General features: G+C 51.3%; 7 protein-coding genes across 7 annotated transcripts; 2 read left to right on the forward strand and 5 right to left on the reverse strand.

The window, feature by feature from the left end:
* Nucleotides 1–778: 778 nt before the first annotated feature.
* Nucleotides 779–2,201, reverse strand: COCMIDRAFT_38791 (uncharacterized protein; the record flags this gene model as incomplete). Its single annotated transcript, XM_007692035.1, has 4 exons — nucleotides 779–940; nucleotides 1,064–1,597; nucleotides 1,769–1,972; nucleotides 2,088–2,201. The coding sequence occupies 4 exons, from the start codon at nucleotides 2,199–2,201 to the stop codon at nucleotides 779–781; spliced, it is 1,014 nt and encodes a 337-aa protein (XP_007690225.1).
* Nucleotides 2,202–2,988: 787 nt separating this feature from the next.
* On the reverse strand, nucleotides 2,989–4,544 carry COCMIDRAFT_7296 (uncharacterized protein; the record flags this gene model as incomplete). Its single annotated transcript, XM_007692026.1, has 3 exons — nucleotides 2,989–3,116; nucleotides 3,178–3,306; nucleotides 3,362–4,544. 3 exons carry the CDS (start codon nucleotides 4,542–4,544, stop codon nucleotides 2,989–2,991), a joined length of 1,440 nt encoding a protein of 479 aa, XP_007690216.1.
* A 1,009-nt stretch (nucleotides 4,545–5,553) lies between these two features.
* Nucleotides 5,554–8,995, reverse strand: COCMIDRAFT_101329 (uncharacterized protein; the record flags this gene model as incomplete). The annotated part of the gene is made up of 8 exons (XM_007692047.1): nucleotides 5,554–7,326; nucleotides 7,378–7,419; nucleotides 7,471–7,564; nucleotides 7,611–7,892; nucleotides 7,948–8,051; nucleotides 8,106–8,188; nucleotides 8,242–8,376; nucleotides 8,428–8,995. 8 exons carry the CDS (start codon nucleotides 8,993–8,995, stop codon nucleotides 5,554–5,556), a joined length of 3,081 nt encoding a protein of 1,026 aa, XP_007690237.1.
* Nucleotides 8,996–9,896: 901 nt separating this feature from the next.
* Nucleotides 9,897–10,196, forward strand: COCMIDRAFT_38794 (uncharacterized protein; the record flags this gene model as incomplete). Its single annotated transcript, XM_007692036.1, has 1 exon — nucleotides 9,897–10,196. The coding sequence occupies one exon, from the start codon at nucleotides 9,897–9,899 to the stop codon at nucleotides 10,194–10,196; it is 300 nt and encodes a 99-aa protein (XP_007690226.1).
* Nucleotides 10,197–10,285: 89 nt separating this feature from the next.
* On the reverse strand, nucleotides 10,286–10,762 carry COCMIDRAFT_38795 (uncharacterized protein; the record flags this gene model as incomplete). The annotated part of the gene is made up of 2 exons (XM_007692037.1): nucleotides 10,286–10,428; nucleotides 10,615–10,762. 2 exons carry the CDS (start codon nucleotides 10,760–10,762, stop codon nucleotides 10,286–10,288), a joined length of 291 nt encoding a protein of 96 aa, XP_007690227.1.
* Nucleotides 10,763–12,820: 2,058 nt separating this feature from the next.
* Nucleotides 12,821–13,204, reverse strand: COCMIDRAFT_101319 (uncharacterized protein; the record flags this gene model as incomplete). Its single annotated transcript, XM_007692048.1, has 1 exon — nucleotides 12,821–13,204. A coding segment is annotated over one exon (384 nt), but the record flags the coding sequence as incomplete, so codon positions are not given.
* Nucleotides 13,205–15,341: 2,137 nt separating this feature from the next.
* Nucleotides 15,342–16,655, forward strand: COCMIDRAFT_7299 (uncharacterized protein; the record flags this gene model as incomplete). Its single annotated transcript, XM_007692027.1, has 5 exons — nucleotides 15,342–15,412; nucleotides 15,502–16,080; nucleotides 16,174–16,241; nucleotides 16,306–16,391; nucleotides 16,467–16,655. The coding sequence occupies 5 exons, from the start codon at nucleotides 15,342–15,344 to the stop codon at nucleotides 16,653–16,655; spliced, it is 993 nt and encodes a 330-aa protein (XP_007690217.1).
* Nucleotides 16,656–16,662: the final 7 nt, after the last annotated feature.

Raw genomic sequence — 16,662 nt, forward strand, 5'->3', positions numbered from 1 at the left:
TGTTCAATTGCTTGGAAGATGCGCGGGATGAGTATAGGGTTTATCTAGAGGGGGCTGTGAAGGACGAAGATAGAATGCGGTGACGTCAGTGCATTGGCTTGGAGGACTGGGGAAATGATTGCCTGAATCGGTGGAGGACAGGGAGGAGAGGGCTGTGCTGGTTGCATCGACTACTGTACCGGGTCTTACTAGCGTTTTTTGATATACTCCGTCGGGGGATTTTTATCGTTCCGTACGCTTGTGTGCACGGTAGAGGATGAGGACTAAAGAGGAGAAAAAAGCGACGCTAGTGCTGGGATGAAAAACAATGTCGACCCAGGAGAATGGGTGGTAAGGTACTTTAGGGTACCACTGTAAAGATGACGGTACAAGAGAGGGAGGTCAGGAAGCTCGGCGTAAGAGCTAGTGTCGGTACCGCGAAACCAAAAGGAAAATGAACATGTTGCAAAAGAGTTTTCCGAAGGATAGAATGGACGGTAGTTCCAACCACTGAATCTGGTACGGCAGTGAAATGGCTTGAAGAGCGGAATCTAGAGAAACGCTAGCGATCCAGCAATGAGGACCTTGGTGGAAAGTTGGATTAACGAGACTAGACAACTAGTCAACCAAGAACCTAAACAAAAACACACACTTATGGCCTGAGATGGCTCTTACCGAAAAGGCAACCGAGTTTGACAGTACATTCAGTACCGAAAGCTGTACCTGTATCCTCCCATCGCCGCCAACCCATCTAACATAGGCAAAGAACATACCCATTCCTCCTCCTACCAAAAACGCATCAATCATACCCAGCAGGAAACATCCCCCAAGGCCCTACCTCGCGATACTCGTCGCGCTCAACCCCATCATGCTCAACATGCACATAGTGATATACCCAAAACGAGCAGTATACAAACGCCGCAAGCCCAGACCCAAACGCCGTGAGGTACATGACTGCGATCTGTTCCCCCACACATGGTGATTAGCTTTGAACTTTTCTTTGTATTCCTTACACCCCTCTATCTGCACGAGATGATAGCTGAAGGAAAGAAACAAAAAAATGAAAATTGGGTAGGATACGTACATTCCACCCCTCATCCCCCCACGCCCCCTTCTTGTCCCCCCTCAGAATCGGTAGGCCAACCAGAACAGTCAAGCCGGCTAGGAAGGCGCATACGGAATATGACATGAACATCAGCGGGGCTTGCCATGTAAAAACCATCTTACGCCGAGGCACATAGTGCTGCTTTGCACCACCACCACCGCTTGCATCCTCTTTTGTCCTCACGGGTGAGAGGAGGAACGGTATATATCTCTGCATGGCTGAGTTGTTCACACCACCACTACCACCATTACTGCCACCGCCACCGCCATTACCATGACCAGATATGGGTGCGGGTGGTAACTGCGACGAGTGTGGAAAATGCGAGGAAGGGTGATGATGATGATACCCCACCGGCCCCAACAAACTCAACACCGTGATTTCAGACGCCGACAGCAGAATGCCCAGAATCGACAGAATCAAGCTTGTATGCCAGAATCCCGGGGTGAGCCAGTGCGCGTTTGAGATTGTGGGCCAGGAGAAGGCGCCGATTACCGCTGCGGCGAGGACGGTGCACTTTTATCCATCATCAGGTATGTAAATGAAAATGGTAGGGAGTGAAGTGTAACATTTAACAAATCTCCCTTTTTTTTTCTTTGGGTGAAATCGGTTTGGGGGGTTGGGGGGGTTGTGGAACATGTTGCAGGACAGCATAGTGGTGGGTAAGGGAAGAGGGGCAGGACGTACAGAAATCGTAGTAAATTGTAATTCACTTATTTTCCTCGTGCGCCAACTCGATAGCGTAGAGAGGAGTTTCCTAGTGTCCGGGTTGGAGGATGAAGCGAGGGAGGCGAGGTTGCGGAGGGGATTGATAGTGTTGAAATGGTAGAGGCGGTAGTATGGGAGTGTCGCAAAGCGGATTATGAGGGTTTCTATGGCGGTCCATATGCGCTTTTGGGGGTGTTAGTGATTACGATATCTTTTCCTGATTGATTGTTGGTGGTGTCTAGCTCAGTGATGGAAGACGGGTGGGATGTTCACTGCCAAGGGATGTTCGCATGCTTACTTGTAGAACCTGTGTAATACGTCCAACAGTCCTCGCCAGCGTCGCAAAACTCAGCGCAGGCGACATTCGAGAGCTTGTTTCTTGAGTACTTGGCAGTGGGAGTTTCCCAGCCATTTGTCGGTGCTGCTGTGCTGATTGCGCGTCACAGGTGTGGTGGTATGAACGCGGGACAGTTACGAGGTGGGCGGCGGAGGGTCATGATGGCGGCCTGAAAGCTGGGCTACTGCAAAGTTACAGGTTATCGTGGGGCGAAACAACGGGCTATGTACATATAATGCCGGTGAGGCTGAGGTACGATTGGCTACTTTTCAGCCTCGCTGCTTAAATAGGCACAGCTAAAGTGCGGCTGAGTCGCTGTTCGCTTATCCATGTCAGAGGCTTAGAGTAAGGCTTAAAGGGATTGATAAGAGAGACGTGGAGCTTAGGAATAGCCTTGCTTCTAGAATATAGCTACTTAACGTTGAAAGGACTTCTTTTTTGTAGTACAGCATCAGATTCACGGTAGCTAATACGATATTTGTGGAGCTATTGAGCTCATAGTTGAGCATGCAGGGAAAAATATGGAAAGATATGAACTCAATCACGACAGAAGGTTCAAAGTGTCGGAGAGAGGAGCTATGAGTTCTCATGTGTGATAATGAAGACATAACTGTTAGTCTGAAAGAATCATTACTGGCTCGATTGTTCGAACCTCACAATGAAACCAGGGCAGTTCCCAAACCCTCCAGCATATGCAAGCTCTTAGTTTAGCAATATTGATTATTGTTCATCTTTTCGGAATTGAAAATGCATATAAGGGTATTTACATAGAAGTTAACTCATCATATCAGGCTCTCCGCCGAGCCCTCAAAAACGCCACATCACCCCATCATTTCAACATCACTTTCGTCAACGTCGCACCTTAGTTAACTCCAACGGCAATGGCAGCAAGTGCCCAATCCATGAAACCAGCGTTGGTGTCAAGGATGTTCTGGTTGAACTCGGTGAGAGTGGGGTAAAAGTTGGTGGCGTATCCAAACTCCATGGTGACTAAAAGCGTGCAAAGTCAGTATACGTACACACGCTGCAAGGTAGAAGGATCGAAACTTACAGCCAAAGACCTTGTTAGCACCGGACTTGGCGTACACGCGGCTGGCAGCGTAGTCATCCGAGGCACCAGAAGTGGCGTAGAGACCAACGGATTGCATGGATGAGTATGAACGTCCACCTACAGCGGCCACTAAATACAAGTGTCAGTTCAGATGTCATGTAAGAGTTCTAAAGGGCAAACTTACTAGCAGCAGCCGTCTTGGAGGCAACACTCTTGATGCCGGTGACATCGGCAGAGGGCATGTACTCCTTGTATGTGGAGTCGCCGATACGGCCTCTCTTTCCGTCATAAGCAGTGTTAAGGAAGTTCATAGCGGTGTTTGTGGACTGGGTCTCGTCGTCACCCCAGTTGTATAGGATGTCACCAGTAGCAGAGTGGATATCCATGAACCACCTAATCTTGGGGAAGCTGTCGTAGATGCTGACGTGGTTCTTGGTCTCGGGCTCAGATGCGGCAGCAGTGCCGTAAAATGCCTCGGAGCTGGGCGAGGTGGAAGCTGGCGAGGTGGAGGGGTCGAAGAACTTCTTGAAGTTCCAGAGGAAGTCAAAGTTGCGGTTGAGATCGACACCGACGGATGAGCCGCTTGTGCCAGAACGAGTGTTTCGGTTCTTGCGCCAGAGAGAGCCAGAGGATTGATCGTAGGCAACTCCGTCAGGGTTGACTAGAGGGAAGAAGACGATACCAGCAGCGAGAACGCTCTTGACCTGGGCGTTGGTGTATGTCTTCCTGCCATATGTCAGACCGGTTCCGGCCTTGTTGGCAGCAAGCAAGTCGGAGATCCAGTAGATGAGCTGATCGGGGCCACCTCGCTCACGGGCGTGCATGCCAGCGCTGAGGTAGAGCTTGTACTGCGACTTGTCCGTACCAGCGCCAACATATCCAGCGGTCTGCGTAGCGCCCTGGAAAGTCTTGTATGGCAGAGTAATGGTGTTGATACCATAGCCGTTAACAAGACCCTTGATTGCCGAGTTGATCTCGGTAGGGGTCATGATGGAGCTGACTGTTGATCCCGCAGCTTTGGTTCCAAGACCAGATGGTGTAACGGCACCACCTTGCCACCTGTCACCAGTACCGATTGGTGCGTCGGCAGCCCTCTTGGTGAGGTCGCGTCGGTGGAGAGAAATCTCTCCAGAGTGCTCATATTCCCTTTCCAGGTGGGCAATTTGCTCCTCGGTCAGGAGAGCATGAAGCTCAAAGTGGCCGTCCTCATGCGGGACAGCCTTTGGTCGGCAGCCCAGATCGTATGTGCCATTGTTGACAATGTCGAGGAAGTGGGAAGGGCTGGGTGCCTTGAAGTGAACGGGGAGAAGGCTGCCAAGGACAGTTGTACCCTGGAGAATCAGGGCTGCGGCGAGAGAGTACTTCATTTTGAGAGATGTATTTTGGGAAAAAGAACGAGGGATGTGAAAGCGAAAGCACGAAGTACCTCTGGCGGACTGGCTATTGCGGCAAGGAAGCGGCCTTATACATTCTGTGCGGCCCCATAGCATGGCGAGCGACCTTCTTCTAACGGCTGTGATAATACATCGTTAAGCCTAGTTGCGTCGGCGGGGGGATGGGGTGGCAAGTCCGTGATTGGGCGGCTTTGCGAATTGGCTGGGGGCGCTAGCAACATCTCCTTCTTCTTTGGTCAATCCTCCGTATGCCTCTCCTTATGCACCTGCCCGGGAGGATCAAGTAGATCGTGCTGTGCATCGTGACCAGGGCTGGCCTGCCCGTATAAGCTGCTTTGTTTGATAAGATAGATTGGAGGGCGACACAAAAGCAAATGTTTCGGGGCAAAGCTTGAATGATGATGCGCAGCTGCTAACGCATAGGGCGGTTGTCTGCGACTTGGCGTTCCAATCGAGTGACGCCATAGTCGAGCAGCCTTTATAGGTTAATGCGAAGAAGCCGCCAGAGTGGTTTTCATGATATCTTGTCGTCTAAGATGACACCGAACCGGGGAAAGGGACTGCGGAGCAGCCCATGTGAACGGAAGGTGTCTCCAGCTGGGCAGCCTCAGGGGTACCGGCGCATCCGACGCTCAATTTACTTTTTTTTCTTCTCTCAGCGACGCAGGCTCGGGCATCTCGATGGCGTGCGGAAATCATGTGCACCCAAGGCAGAAAGTAGGCAACGGTCATGCTAGGAGTTGGAGTGCGTGTCGGCCTGCCCAGCTGCCAAGACTGCTCACGTGTCTAGTCGCAGCGGAGAATCCCGCCGGGCTACTGCTCGTTGTGCTCACACCTTCGCAAAGAGGCAACGTGCAAAGACTATGTTGCACATGGAACATCGTTCATTCAATATATACATACGTGTAACTCATAACATCATGACTCGGAAATCGTCAAGTCGTGCGCGTCGTCTCATCTAGCGCGTAGGCCCAATGCCAGCCTAAGAATCAAATATCGCCCCGTACGCCGGTATCCCCCTCTTCTCCATGTCAAACACAATCTGCTGTGTGAACCGTTTGTTGCTAATCACTAGCACCGCTTCCGCACCGCTTTCCTTGTAAAGGTTATACGTCAACAGACTCATATCCGGCTTTCCAGACATGCGCGTGTTGTGAATGACGGCCTTGGGGTCCCTCTGGAGTACATCCTCAACCATTGCCTTTCCAAACGTTGCCTCGTGGTTGGGCGCTGTCCAGAGAATGCGCATGGCGATGTGCTTGTACGGAAAAATAGAAAGACAAGGGCCGATGCCGGACCCCGTAGCTACCACAACCACACTCTTGAACAATGTTGCAATACGGAGCACGCCTGAAGTGGGGATTCCGCGTCTCCATATATGCGTTGGCGCAGTGTCGATCATGTTTCCGGTAAAATCGCCAGCCCGACTTACAATCACAGAGTACCCGCCGTTGTTCGGCCCATTGGTAATCGTCGCAAAGCCATGCCAGTCTCCAAGCGGGTGTTGCGCAAGACGGATACCTTTGCCTGGTCCAAGATCCGAGTTAAAATGTAACCGGACCGCATGAGAAGAAAGGACTTCGGGTATGACAGCAACTCGTCGGAGAAATAGCCACGGGAAGATGATCGCGCAGGTAGCGACTGCGATGAGCCACAGCGACGGATTTCTGAGGTAGGCCTCCGACGTCGAGTATCCTACTTGGCGACCCATATCTGCGGTGGACAGTCCGATGAGCACCCAGTAGAGGATCAGTACTGTCCATCCACCAAACCGGTGCAAGCCCTCCCATAAATCGTGGTACCGGTTCCGGAGGTACGGGTGTGACATCGCGGTCATTGTAAGCAGCAGGAACATGATGAAGTAGGACAGTACCGCCGGCCCCACTGAGATGGCCCTCTCATCCACACTCTTTGCCATCTCCAAGCTGGCACCGATGACGAATATGACAAACCATATGAGCGCTGCAATAGCGCATCCCACGTGTATACCACCAATGTGGAAAACATTTGCGCATATGCACCGTATCCTAAGAGGCACCCACGTGGGAACCGATGAAAAAACTTTGAACAACAGGTTGATGACTGGCTCCGATCGGATCAAGATCGCAGCGCAGAGGTTCGCCGCAGTTGCGTTTGCGACCTCGGACAGAGGGTATGTGTGTTGCTTGATATTGTCGTAGAGAAACCAGCATGCGACTCCGATGTTGGTTAGGACGACGGGAAGGAGCAGCCAGCGATATGCAATCAAGCCGCGATGTCGTACCCAGGCGTGCGTGTTCGACAATGTGGGTTGCGGCAACGCAGTTAGTGTCTCGTATGGCTCGGGGCTTTCGGTTCCCGAACGACGCTCAACACTCTTGGTTACGAAGCCCTTTTCGAGATCCATGTCACGCGACGAAGCTCGTGGGCTGTCATGTATGATGGCGGCAAGGGGAGCTTCGACCTTCTTAGGCTCATCTGAGACATCAACGCCCGAGTCCACTCGCATGTGCCCCTTCCTTGTGGCTTTGACTGATGCATTGGAGGAACTCTTTGCTGCAGCCAGTGCCGTAAGTTGCGCCTTGTCGACTTTTCCGTTGGCGTTCAATGGCACGTCATCGACGCGAAACCATCGTTCCGGCACGGAATAGTAGGGTAGTTGTTTTCGGAGGAAGGCATCGAGTTCTCGCTCGTCGACAGGGGTGGAAGATGCGTAGAAGCCATGAAGGACTCCGTCGATGACCAGAGATGCACCTCGTGTGACTCCAGAAAATTGCTATAGACGATTTTTAGCAAGTAGTATTAATCCATTCTAGGAAATATTTACCTCGATGACAGAGGTAACGCCGTCAAGTTCGACACGGAAGCCCTGGAAAGGTCAGTAAGATTCCCGGAGACACAGTCGTAGTCCTGAACAAACCTTGATCTTTACTTGGTCATCCATTCGACCAAATGAATCTAACGAGCCATCGGCTCTCCAGCAAACAATGTTGCCAAAGTTGTACATCATGGAACTGGATACCTGTCAGCGCATTCTAACATAACCGACATCCTACTCACCCATCGTTGGCGAATTTATCGAGCTGGAACTTCTCCGCAGTAGTCAGGGGCAAATTGATGTAGCCTTTTGCTATACCCCTGCCCCCAACCCACAGTGTTCCTTTTTGCCCGACTGGCACGGGCTCTCCTCTGTCATCAAGAATATAACATGACACATTTGGTAGCGGCCGACCAATGGACAAGTGCTCGCCTTTGGCATGTTGATGTGAAGACAGCAAGAAGGTCTCCGTGGAGCCAAGCAAATTATAGAAAGATCTGCCTTGAGCCCAGTCATCAGCGAGACTAAGCATATGTTAGTTGGTATACTCGCTGTTTGTAATACATGTGGTGTACTCACGCCTGCGGACACGCCTCGCCTGCTACGGCGAGCACTTTGATGTTCGGAAAGCTTTGTTGGTCGTACTTGGACAGGATGGATGGGGTACATATTAGCGTGTCGATCTGCAAAGCTAGTTAGTTGGGAGTTGGCTAAGAGTAGTAACTGTTTGTACCAACCTGTTTCAGTGTCGCTTCCCAGTCGGATCCCCGGAGGTATAATGTTCCTCCATTCATCAAAGAGGCCAGCATTTCCCATGCTCCTGCACTACGTTTAGAACAATCGGACTTTTTTCTCAAGCAGTGCATAGCTTACCCATAGCAAAAGAGATGCTCAAGACCTGTCCAACCTTTGAGCCAACTGTGATTCCCAGCTTCCCCGGCTCTGAAAGTAGAGCGCTAGTCTTGGTGCCGTGTTTGACATCGACGCCTTTAGGTACGCCAGTGCTCCCTTTGATAGCTGTTAGCCAGTGATCGATTCCAGACCCATGAGAGAATCTACCTGATGTGTACATGGCGTAGAGACCATCTTCTGCGGTAACCTGAATGCCCGGTCTCGAGGGCGAGTAGAAGGCTCCAGTGTTCATGTTTAATTCCAGGACGATAGCGTCCGGGCTCGCGAACTGTTTGACTTTATCCCAGTACCTTGGAAGGCACAAAATGAATCTCGCCTCGGTATCTTCGAAGATGTGTTGTAGGGCCTGGTCGGAAGCAACGCCCCCATCGATTGGAACATACTGGCAACCAGCCTTGAGGATTGCCAGGAAGCCGATGAGCATCTCTATCGATCTTTGAACGACAAGGCATACTCTTTGCCTTGGGCGAAGACCTGAGCTGATGAGATGATGTGCGAGACGGTTGGCAGCGAGGTCCAGCTGTAGGTAAGTAATGCTTTGTCCTTGGTGAACTGCGGCCACGACGGTAGGATGCTCGTCAACAATGCGCTCAAAGGCTTCGTGTACCGTCTCGGAGGGAACAGTGAGTCTTGGACCATATCCAAATTTCGAGACCAGGGTTTGGTCTTCGAGAGAAAGACCAGACATATTGTGAAACATGTTTGGCTTCTGCATGTTACCGGCACGCAACAGAATGATGTTTGGGGTACAAGGGGGTACTTAAGAACCTGGTAGACTAGAGGGACAACGTCTTTTAAAAACGCATGATCGTGCCGCCGGCTTAGCAGCTGGGGTGATGCGGTGTGGTAGCGCATGTCAAAAAACGGTGCGATATGTACCTATTGGTCCATGGCATGAAAAAAATGCATTATGTAGCAAAAATATCGATTACCGGATTTTGGCCTAGTCATTCTTGACAAACGCAGTGTGGCTGTGTCTCGGCTCTCGAGGGTTGCATTCTTCATCAGTGCGTCTATAGGACCCCACCGCTTGCACTGACTTGGTGCTTATTCGTTGGACTTCCCGTCCGGCTCACACATCAGTACAAGTACATGTAGAGGTGGCTGCTCTCGGCTTGAAGTGGGGTCATCAAGCCTAATATGGCGACCCGACAGTCATCACCTGCAGTCTGCACGACAGTACCGTGATGCTGCCGCCATGCCGCAACACCACATTAGGCTCGACGATCATCGAGCACACAAATGGACTCGTTGGATTGTCATGTGCGCACCGAAAAAGGGTCGAGTCAATGCCCATCGTTGTGACGCTCAATTGCTTATTCTTGCCAGGATTCAAAGTGTTCGATGACGATGAACTGTCAACCTAGAAACTAGCTACCGAGATACTTGAAAGCTCGTTGTTGATACAACTCATGGACTAATTTTGCAAATTTATGCATAAAACAACATAGGCAGACGGTGGAACGACGGGAAACTTTTCCGGAAGTGTGGACAGCTGGTCGGTCCTGTGGAGAAGTAGTGTTGTGCATACACACTTCCACAGACCTACCATAGTTTTTCCGATACGTAGCTAATGCACTACTGGTGACTTCCCGGTATTTTCTACATTCGTCAACATGATGCCCAGACCCAAGTTGCTGTTCCTTCGGCCAAGTGGCTTGAATAGTACTGTATTCGTGGATGGCACTGGCTTCCGAATACAGAAGATGGGCCGGCCGAGGTGGTGGGTTCGTATCCAAGGCGGACCACTACGGCACACCATGCATGCGCTGATTGTGGCTGGAAGCCTTGCCAGTCGACCTTTTACGTACGAATGTAGAAGAGTCTTAGGACAGGGTAGTGTAGAATCTAAGCAGATGCCCCGATCGATGTCGGGCTCGGTTGTGATAAGTCCAGGGTGTGTGGCTTTGGGCTAACTTGACTGCAGTCGCGCACCAAGGCAAGGGACGATGTCACTACCAGCGGAGGCAGTGGCGAGTATCCACACAGCACCCCGCTGCGTAGTTTAGTTGTTGTCGGCGATGGTCGCTCGGCAAAGTGACGAGCTGCAGAGCAGCGGCCTCAGGCCAGGCATTTGCTTGAACCCGTTCGGCACGGCTCGCTTGTCACAAACAGGCGTAGGCGGGCGGCAGTAGTCGCCCGATCCTGCTGGTGTGTCACGCCAGATGGATGTGCATATGGACGGTGCGTTTCTGGAAATTCTCGTTCGGCTTACTCACTTGGGTGTTGCTGGGTAAGCATCCACCAGTGGTAAGTGCAGGCCAAATGAGGCTTGAGGGGTATCAGTGTGCGTGCTGCGCTGGCCATGCAGCACCAGCATAGCGCTCGATCAACAACCCGAAGTCGTGCTTCTTGGAGCGTCATAAACGGCGGCAGCCGTGTATGCGAGTAGATTGAAAGTCCTGGGCGTCCGGAAGTGGCTTGGATTAGCGTGGTTGACGACTGTGGGCGGGTGCGTGCAAGCTAGCGGCGTGGGGAGCATCCTGCTAGGCGGACTAGCTGTTGGCTGGGGATTTGCCGTGCAATAGGAAGACAGCGAGCGCATGTCCGTCGCCGAGGTCGGGTCCACGATGTTGTTCGTTGTGGTTGTGGCTACTGGTGCAGGGCGTGCGCAGTGCGGGTAGCACGATGTAGGATGTCGAGTCAGCCACTTGTGCTTAGCGGCTTGGCAGGGTCCCGGCCAGACACGTGTAGTGATAGCGGATCGAATGCGCACTCCAACTCCGCTAAGACTGCATCCCTCTGACGATCTGCAAATCCCGCAATATCCACTAGTTCGCATCAAGCATCACTAGGCAAGACCAGCCACTTTGATTCCTCACGCTGCGCCTGTCCGGAGCCTTGGGCTGGCTATGCCTGGTGCTATCACGCCCACGTCCTGCCCACCACGCATCCCACTCGGCGTCTTGTGCGCTTCCCCTCACCCTACATGCCCATGGCTGTCAGCACATCAACATCGACAGGCGATCTCTCCGTCCTGGTACGCTTGCTGTGCATTGCAGCGGCAGTATGTTCCGAGTGCAGGCTATGCCTTCGGCCCCACATATTCAGGCCTTAGGCCATGGGCTGAAAATCCTCCCATCCATTCACAGCTCCATCCTCGTCGTGGGAATAGTCGGTGAAGTCGACTGCCGGCCACGTGATAGCACGGCCTTGTACAATGACTTGTGTCTACCCAATTGCTCTGCCGCTGAAGGTATCATTACCCCGCTTTAGTGTGGACACTCTAGAACATGCGGCTCTTGGTCCAAACTCTATTTCCCATCGAATGATGCCACCCACTTCGCGCGACCCAGATGCATGTATTGGCTTCCCATGAGCTAGACGCGCGACTACAATACACACAGTCCTCAGGTTCACACCCACTTGGAGATTCCTGCCAACTCGAGGCACAATTGTGCACTTGGATCTACCTATCTTTTCCATCTTGAGTCCTTCATACATTCATTCCTCCCACCCCCTCCACATGCCCGGGCTTTCTATGGTGGGTGTGCCGCCATCACGATATTGACCCGTCCGAATGGGTTAAGAGGAAGTTACTACGTGGGCCGTTATTGCGTGTCCATGCAGCAGTCCCGTCGCCACCAGACAGATGAGCAGCGACAGCCCTCGCAACACCTACGGCCTTTGTTCGGTAGTCCTCGTCTCGACATGCCAACAAGATCGGCGCAGTCAGGATGCCTGGTCAACCAAATGGCGGCTTTCCCGCATCTAGTCTGACGATCGCTGACTCCGTAACAGCAGCTGTGTATACCTTCTTACTATGAGCCACTGAAGCATCTTACTGGCTTGAAATCATGGCATGGAGATAACAATACCTTTCCACCCTCATCCTTCAGCTAGCCCCCATCCACTTCAACATGATCCGGATGCGCGCGGACCCCGTGGGCTTGTGGCCAGGGTAACTTTCCGGTTTAGGGATAACTTTCCGGTTTAGTCAAAAAGATGGCGACCGCAATGCCCATTTTGCTCCTTCGATGCCCTACGGGTATCCTTCTCCTTTGATAGGCTAGAGCTCTGTAGGAATAAGGCCGTCTTGCCGTGAAGTAAATATGTACATGGAAATCCTATATTGAAAAAGACCGCCCGAGACTCAACCCTGTAAGGCCGAGCCGCGGCTGTGCATGCGCCGGCGCGCCTTCGGTGTGAAAACGTTCATAGGGAGAACTTCAATAATAAGCTCCTTTGGAGCGAACTCGGTGGCTTGTCAAAAGTGAAAGTGTGTACGGAATACGAGGGGGCCCCAGCAGTTGCTATCACTCAAGCACATCTAGTAGTGAGCGTCAACGCGGGCATCGTCTGTGGCTGCATGTGCGGGCGAGAGCGGCAGACGTGCGGCACCAATGCACGTGAAAATTCCTTTTTCCTCAACGTTGCAGAACGCTAGGTCCACCCCATTAGCCTCCATCTTGTAGAGGAACATCATGAGCGAGTCTGATATTCTGAGTATTTACCCCAACAATCAATACTGAGTTTGTTCATACGCTAGTAAATGTCCAAGTGAGTGCACGGTTGGAAATAAAATGTACACCTCGAGTTTTCATCTAGTAATCGCATCGTGAGGGACCTCTGCAGTGTAGATCACTTTGAACTTGAATGGATCAGAGATGTCCAGAAGCATCTGATCACTAACTCCTCTCCATCTTGCTTCCTTGTCTTTCTCCTCACCAGCCAACAACTCCTCCTTTGTTCCCCGCCTCCACTTTGAAAAGGCCCCGAGCAATGTCTTGCTAGCCTTTCCAGTATATGATTGACCGCTTTCCAGCTCTTCTAGCTCTCCTCCATTTGAAGTCTCCTTGTCAAACTTCTCAAGCCAAAACATCTGCTCGTATGGCACGTTGGGCTTGAGCTCCTCAAACTCTTCGTCGGAAGGGAAAGGATCGCTGCCCTCGAAACAACCTATACCGTACGGCCACTCTACCTCTTCGCCGTCCTCATCGACGACGTGTGCGATTTCTCCCAATCCGTGAAGCTCTCTGAGTGGTGTCTTGTGCAAGCACACTGTAATGGTCTTCTCATCATGCGAAAGAGCTTGAAGCTTGAAGCCGAAGCGTGGCTCGCCATTTAGATAGCAAGTATCTGCTGTTGGTTGCAGTGAGATTGAGAGCTGCAATGGTGATGCAGCATTGTCAAACACATTGAGCTTGATAGGTCGTGGCAAGAGGCGCACCGGTAGGCGCTCAGGAGACTCTTGCTGCCCATCTCCACGATATGCCCATGGGAAGTTTCCGTCGTTCCGCCAGCGTATCTCATAGTTGTGACCTGGTGTGAGAAGTTGTGTCCAGAAGTCCTCACGCGTGTCGATTTTGAGATCGAACCATTGGTTTCGCGCTCCGGCTTCGACGACTAGTCTGCCAGGTTCCTCGTCGCTAGAAGGTACGGAGATCTGTAAATCCGTGTTCACATCGAAGAGGTCAAATAGGCCTCCTTGTAAGGCGAGAAGAGGGTTGAAGGTGTTGGTCGATGATTGATAGCCTGGGATGACTAGCGTAGCAGCGTTTGAGGTATCGTGCATCTGAACCTGTAGAGTAGGTGTGGTGCCTGAGGTGCCTTTGTGGCCAAGTTGGAAGGAAAGATTGCCGTTTAGGTACAACGATATGGTTGGGTTGGTGTTGGCCATTTTGTGAAGTGTTTAGGTGATTGATCGAAAGCTGCAGGCCGGTTTGATTGATTTTTGGATTGGCTCGAGATCACGTACTCTTTAGTATCGTACGAAGCAAATAAAAAAAGGGTACAGCCTAGTCGCAACATTCTGATGCGGTAGAGTTACGCGAGAGTCGCCTCATCAGCGAGCTACGTCATATGTAACCTTCAGCCTGACCAATCGCACTGAAGCAGGAACCTTTCTGGCCCCTTTATAGTAGGCTGGAACGAGGCGCAAGGCAGACAGTTGTGCTCACATGATTCGGGGCTTATTTCCTCGCAGATCTTAACCATTCACGTGACATGGGTTGGCCTAAAAATCGCAGGAAACGGGTTTTGTGACACACCTACCCTTTATGAATTCCTTCTTCGCCCCAAGCGCATACACCAACATCGTATTCTGGCCTCCACAGTCACAATCCCACGTGCAAAAATGACGGATGTTTTTGCCGTGTATACTCTGCTCCAATCAAAGTCATGCAAGCAAAGCTTTTTAGCACTATTAGATTTGGATTGTGACTGGACATCCAATCGCAACTGCTCAATTATGCTCGTCATAAGTCACCATATATAGACGATGGGAAATGTTTGCGCATCCTCCACAGCCACAGGTTACAGTTGAACCCCACACAGGATCGACACTGATCTTGGAAGGCGGAGTCTCCTGCCATCTTTCAGCCACCCAACACAACTCCCGCTTGGCAAATATATGCTTTTCGAATGGAACATACTTAATCATTGAAAACAGCTAATGCTCGTAAACAGATTTTAGATCTGCACTCGCTGGACGGTAAACTCATAAGCGAGTAGGGGAATCCATACAATATGATTCCAACCGCGAGCTAGCCGGCATAAAGCACTAATAGATTGTGTTGTGAATGTGAGAGCAATAACCCTCCATATCTCTCCAAATTCGGACACCGAAATCTAAAATAAAGTTTATATACATCCTTGGCCCATAACTTCCATCTCGATTTCTTTGTACCCAGTATGTGATCTGATTCAGAGAACAGCCTACATACGTCACTGGATGCCTCTCCCCGGGAGGCCCCGAATCACTTCCTGGCCGCCTGATACTCTTTAGGCTTGAGTTGCATGGCATTGTCTAAATCGAGCGAACTTTCCCATAACTTTGAGCGTGATATTATCAGGCCTCCTACAGTCTCAGGTCAAGAGACCTTCCTTGTATCATCTGGATACTACTCAGCCTTCAGTCGTGGGGCCATTCGTACCGCCAACATCCATTCCTTCGGTAGAATCCAGGATGTTTACCCTCAGAATGGGAAGAGATACTGTCGTCGTGTTGAGGCTACTATGTGTATTTAAACCCGTCCAGCGCAACATTGTTAGAGCATCACTTCGCAAATCATAATATCAACTCAGTAGATACAAACGCCTTTTCCCTGTTCAACTTCATCATGGTTGGCTTCAGTAAACACTTGCTTGTAGCAGCGGCTGCTTGTGCCGTTGTTCAAGCCCATCCCCGTGGGTAAGTGACTTCTCCCTCATCTTACATTGCTCAAACACTTTCCATTATCGAGGAAGAAAAACAAGATTTATCCACTAAAGTCCCTTCAGAGGCTTCCAATTCACCAGTCTCAACTCTGCCTGGGCCGTCAAGCGCGCCCTCTACAACCTCGACGCAGTCTCCGACCAAGACCACAAAGACAAACTGACCCAAGGCCTCAAAGACGCCATCACCATCGCCGCCAAAACGCTCGAGAAAATGGACGACGAACAGCACCTCGACAAGCTCGAATATTGGTTCGGCGACCAGCACTCCGACGCCAACGGCCGCGAGCAAATCAGACAAGTCTACAAAAACTTTGTCGGGGAAAACACCGACGGCACAGGCGCCGACGTCAACGGCGACGTCATCGTCGACGATACGGATTACTGGAAGCCAAAGGCAGGTCAGGCGCCAAATGCTGACGGCCAAACCCCATTCTGCTCGCTGGAACAAGATGGCAAGACGGGGACTGCGTATTTCAAACGCCATAGCGATAAGAAGCCCGGCATGCATTTCTGCGACAAGGTCTGGAGCAGAGACAATCTAGCTGGCCTGCTCGCCGACGATTGCAGTGCACTCAGTGGTCAGGTTAGCACTGCGACGTGGTCCAAGAACTTTATCGGATCCAACGTGTTGCATGAGTTTATGTATGTTCAGTCCCCCTCCCATACCCCTTTCATTCTCCCTTCAGAACACAAAAAGGAAAAAGAGTTGCTAACGCTGTCTTTCACGCAACACAGGCACTACCCTAAAATCGGCCAAGAAGCCCTCGGCACGCAGATTACAGACTGGAAATATGACGCTTTTCGTAAGAACATGACCCTTGCTTTCCACGTCCAATACACTGACGATTCCCTCTCTCTACCTAATAGAATGCCGCGCCCTCGCCGTAAACGACGACGTAAATGAACGCACCAAAACCCTTACTAACGCTGATACATATGTGTGGTATGCACTCGTAAGTTCCCTCCCGACCTTCTTCCCCAAGCCTTTTCTCTTGCTTAGTTATTTTTTTTCTTACAAAAAATAATAGCACATCGCCTTCACCGAACTCTGCGGCAAAAGCTTCTCAGGCCCCCGCAACGAGCGCGACGACGACCCCACGAATCAAGACTGGCCGGATTCGGATCCTGAAGAGGATGCGCAAACGGATACGTGCAATTGTGATGAGAATGGGTGTGCGCCAGATTCGCCTACGTGCTGTGCTAATGGGACCTGCTAAGCAGTTC

This window comes from Bipolaris oryzae (genome assembly GCF_000523455.1).
Source record: "Bipolaris oryzae ATCC 44560 unplaced genomic scaffold scaffold_117, whole genome shotgun sequence".
NCBI lineage: Eukaryota > Fungi > Ascomycota > Dothideomycetes > Pleosporales > Pleosporaceae > Bipolaris > Bipolaris oryzae.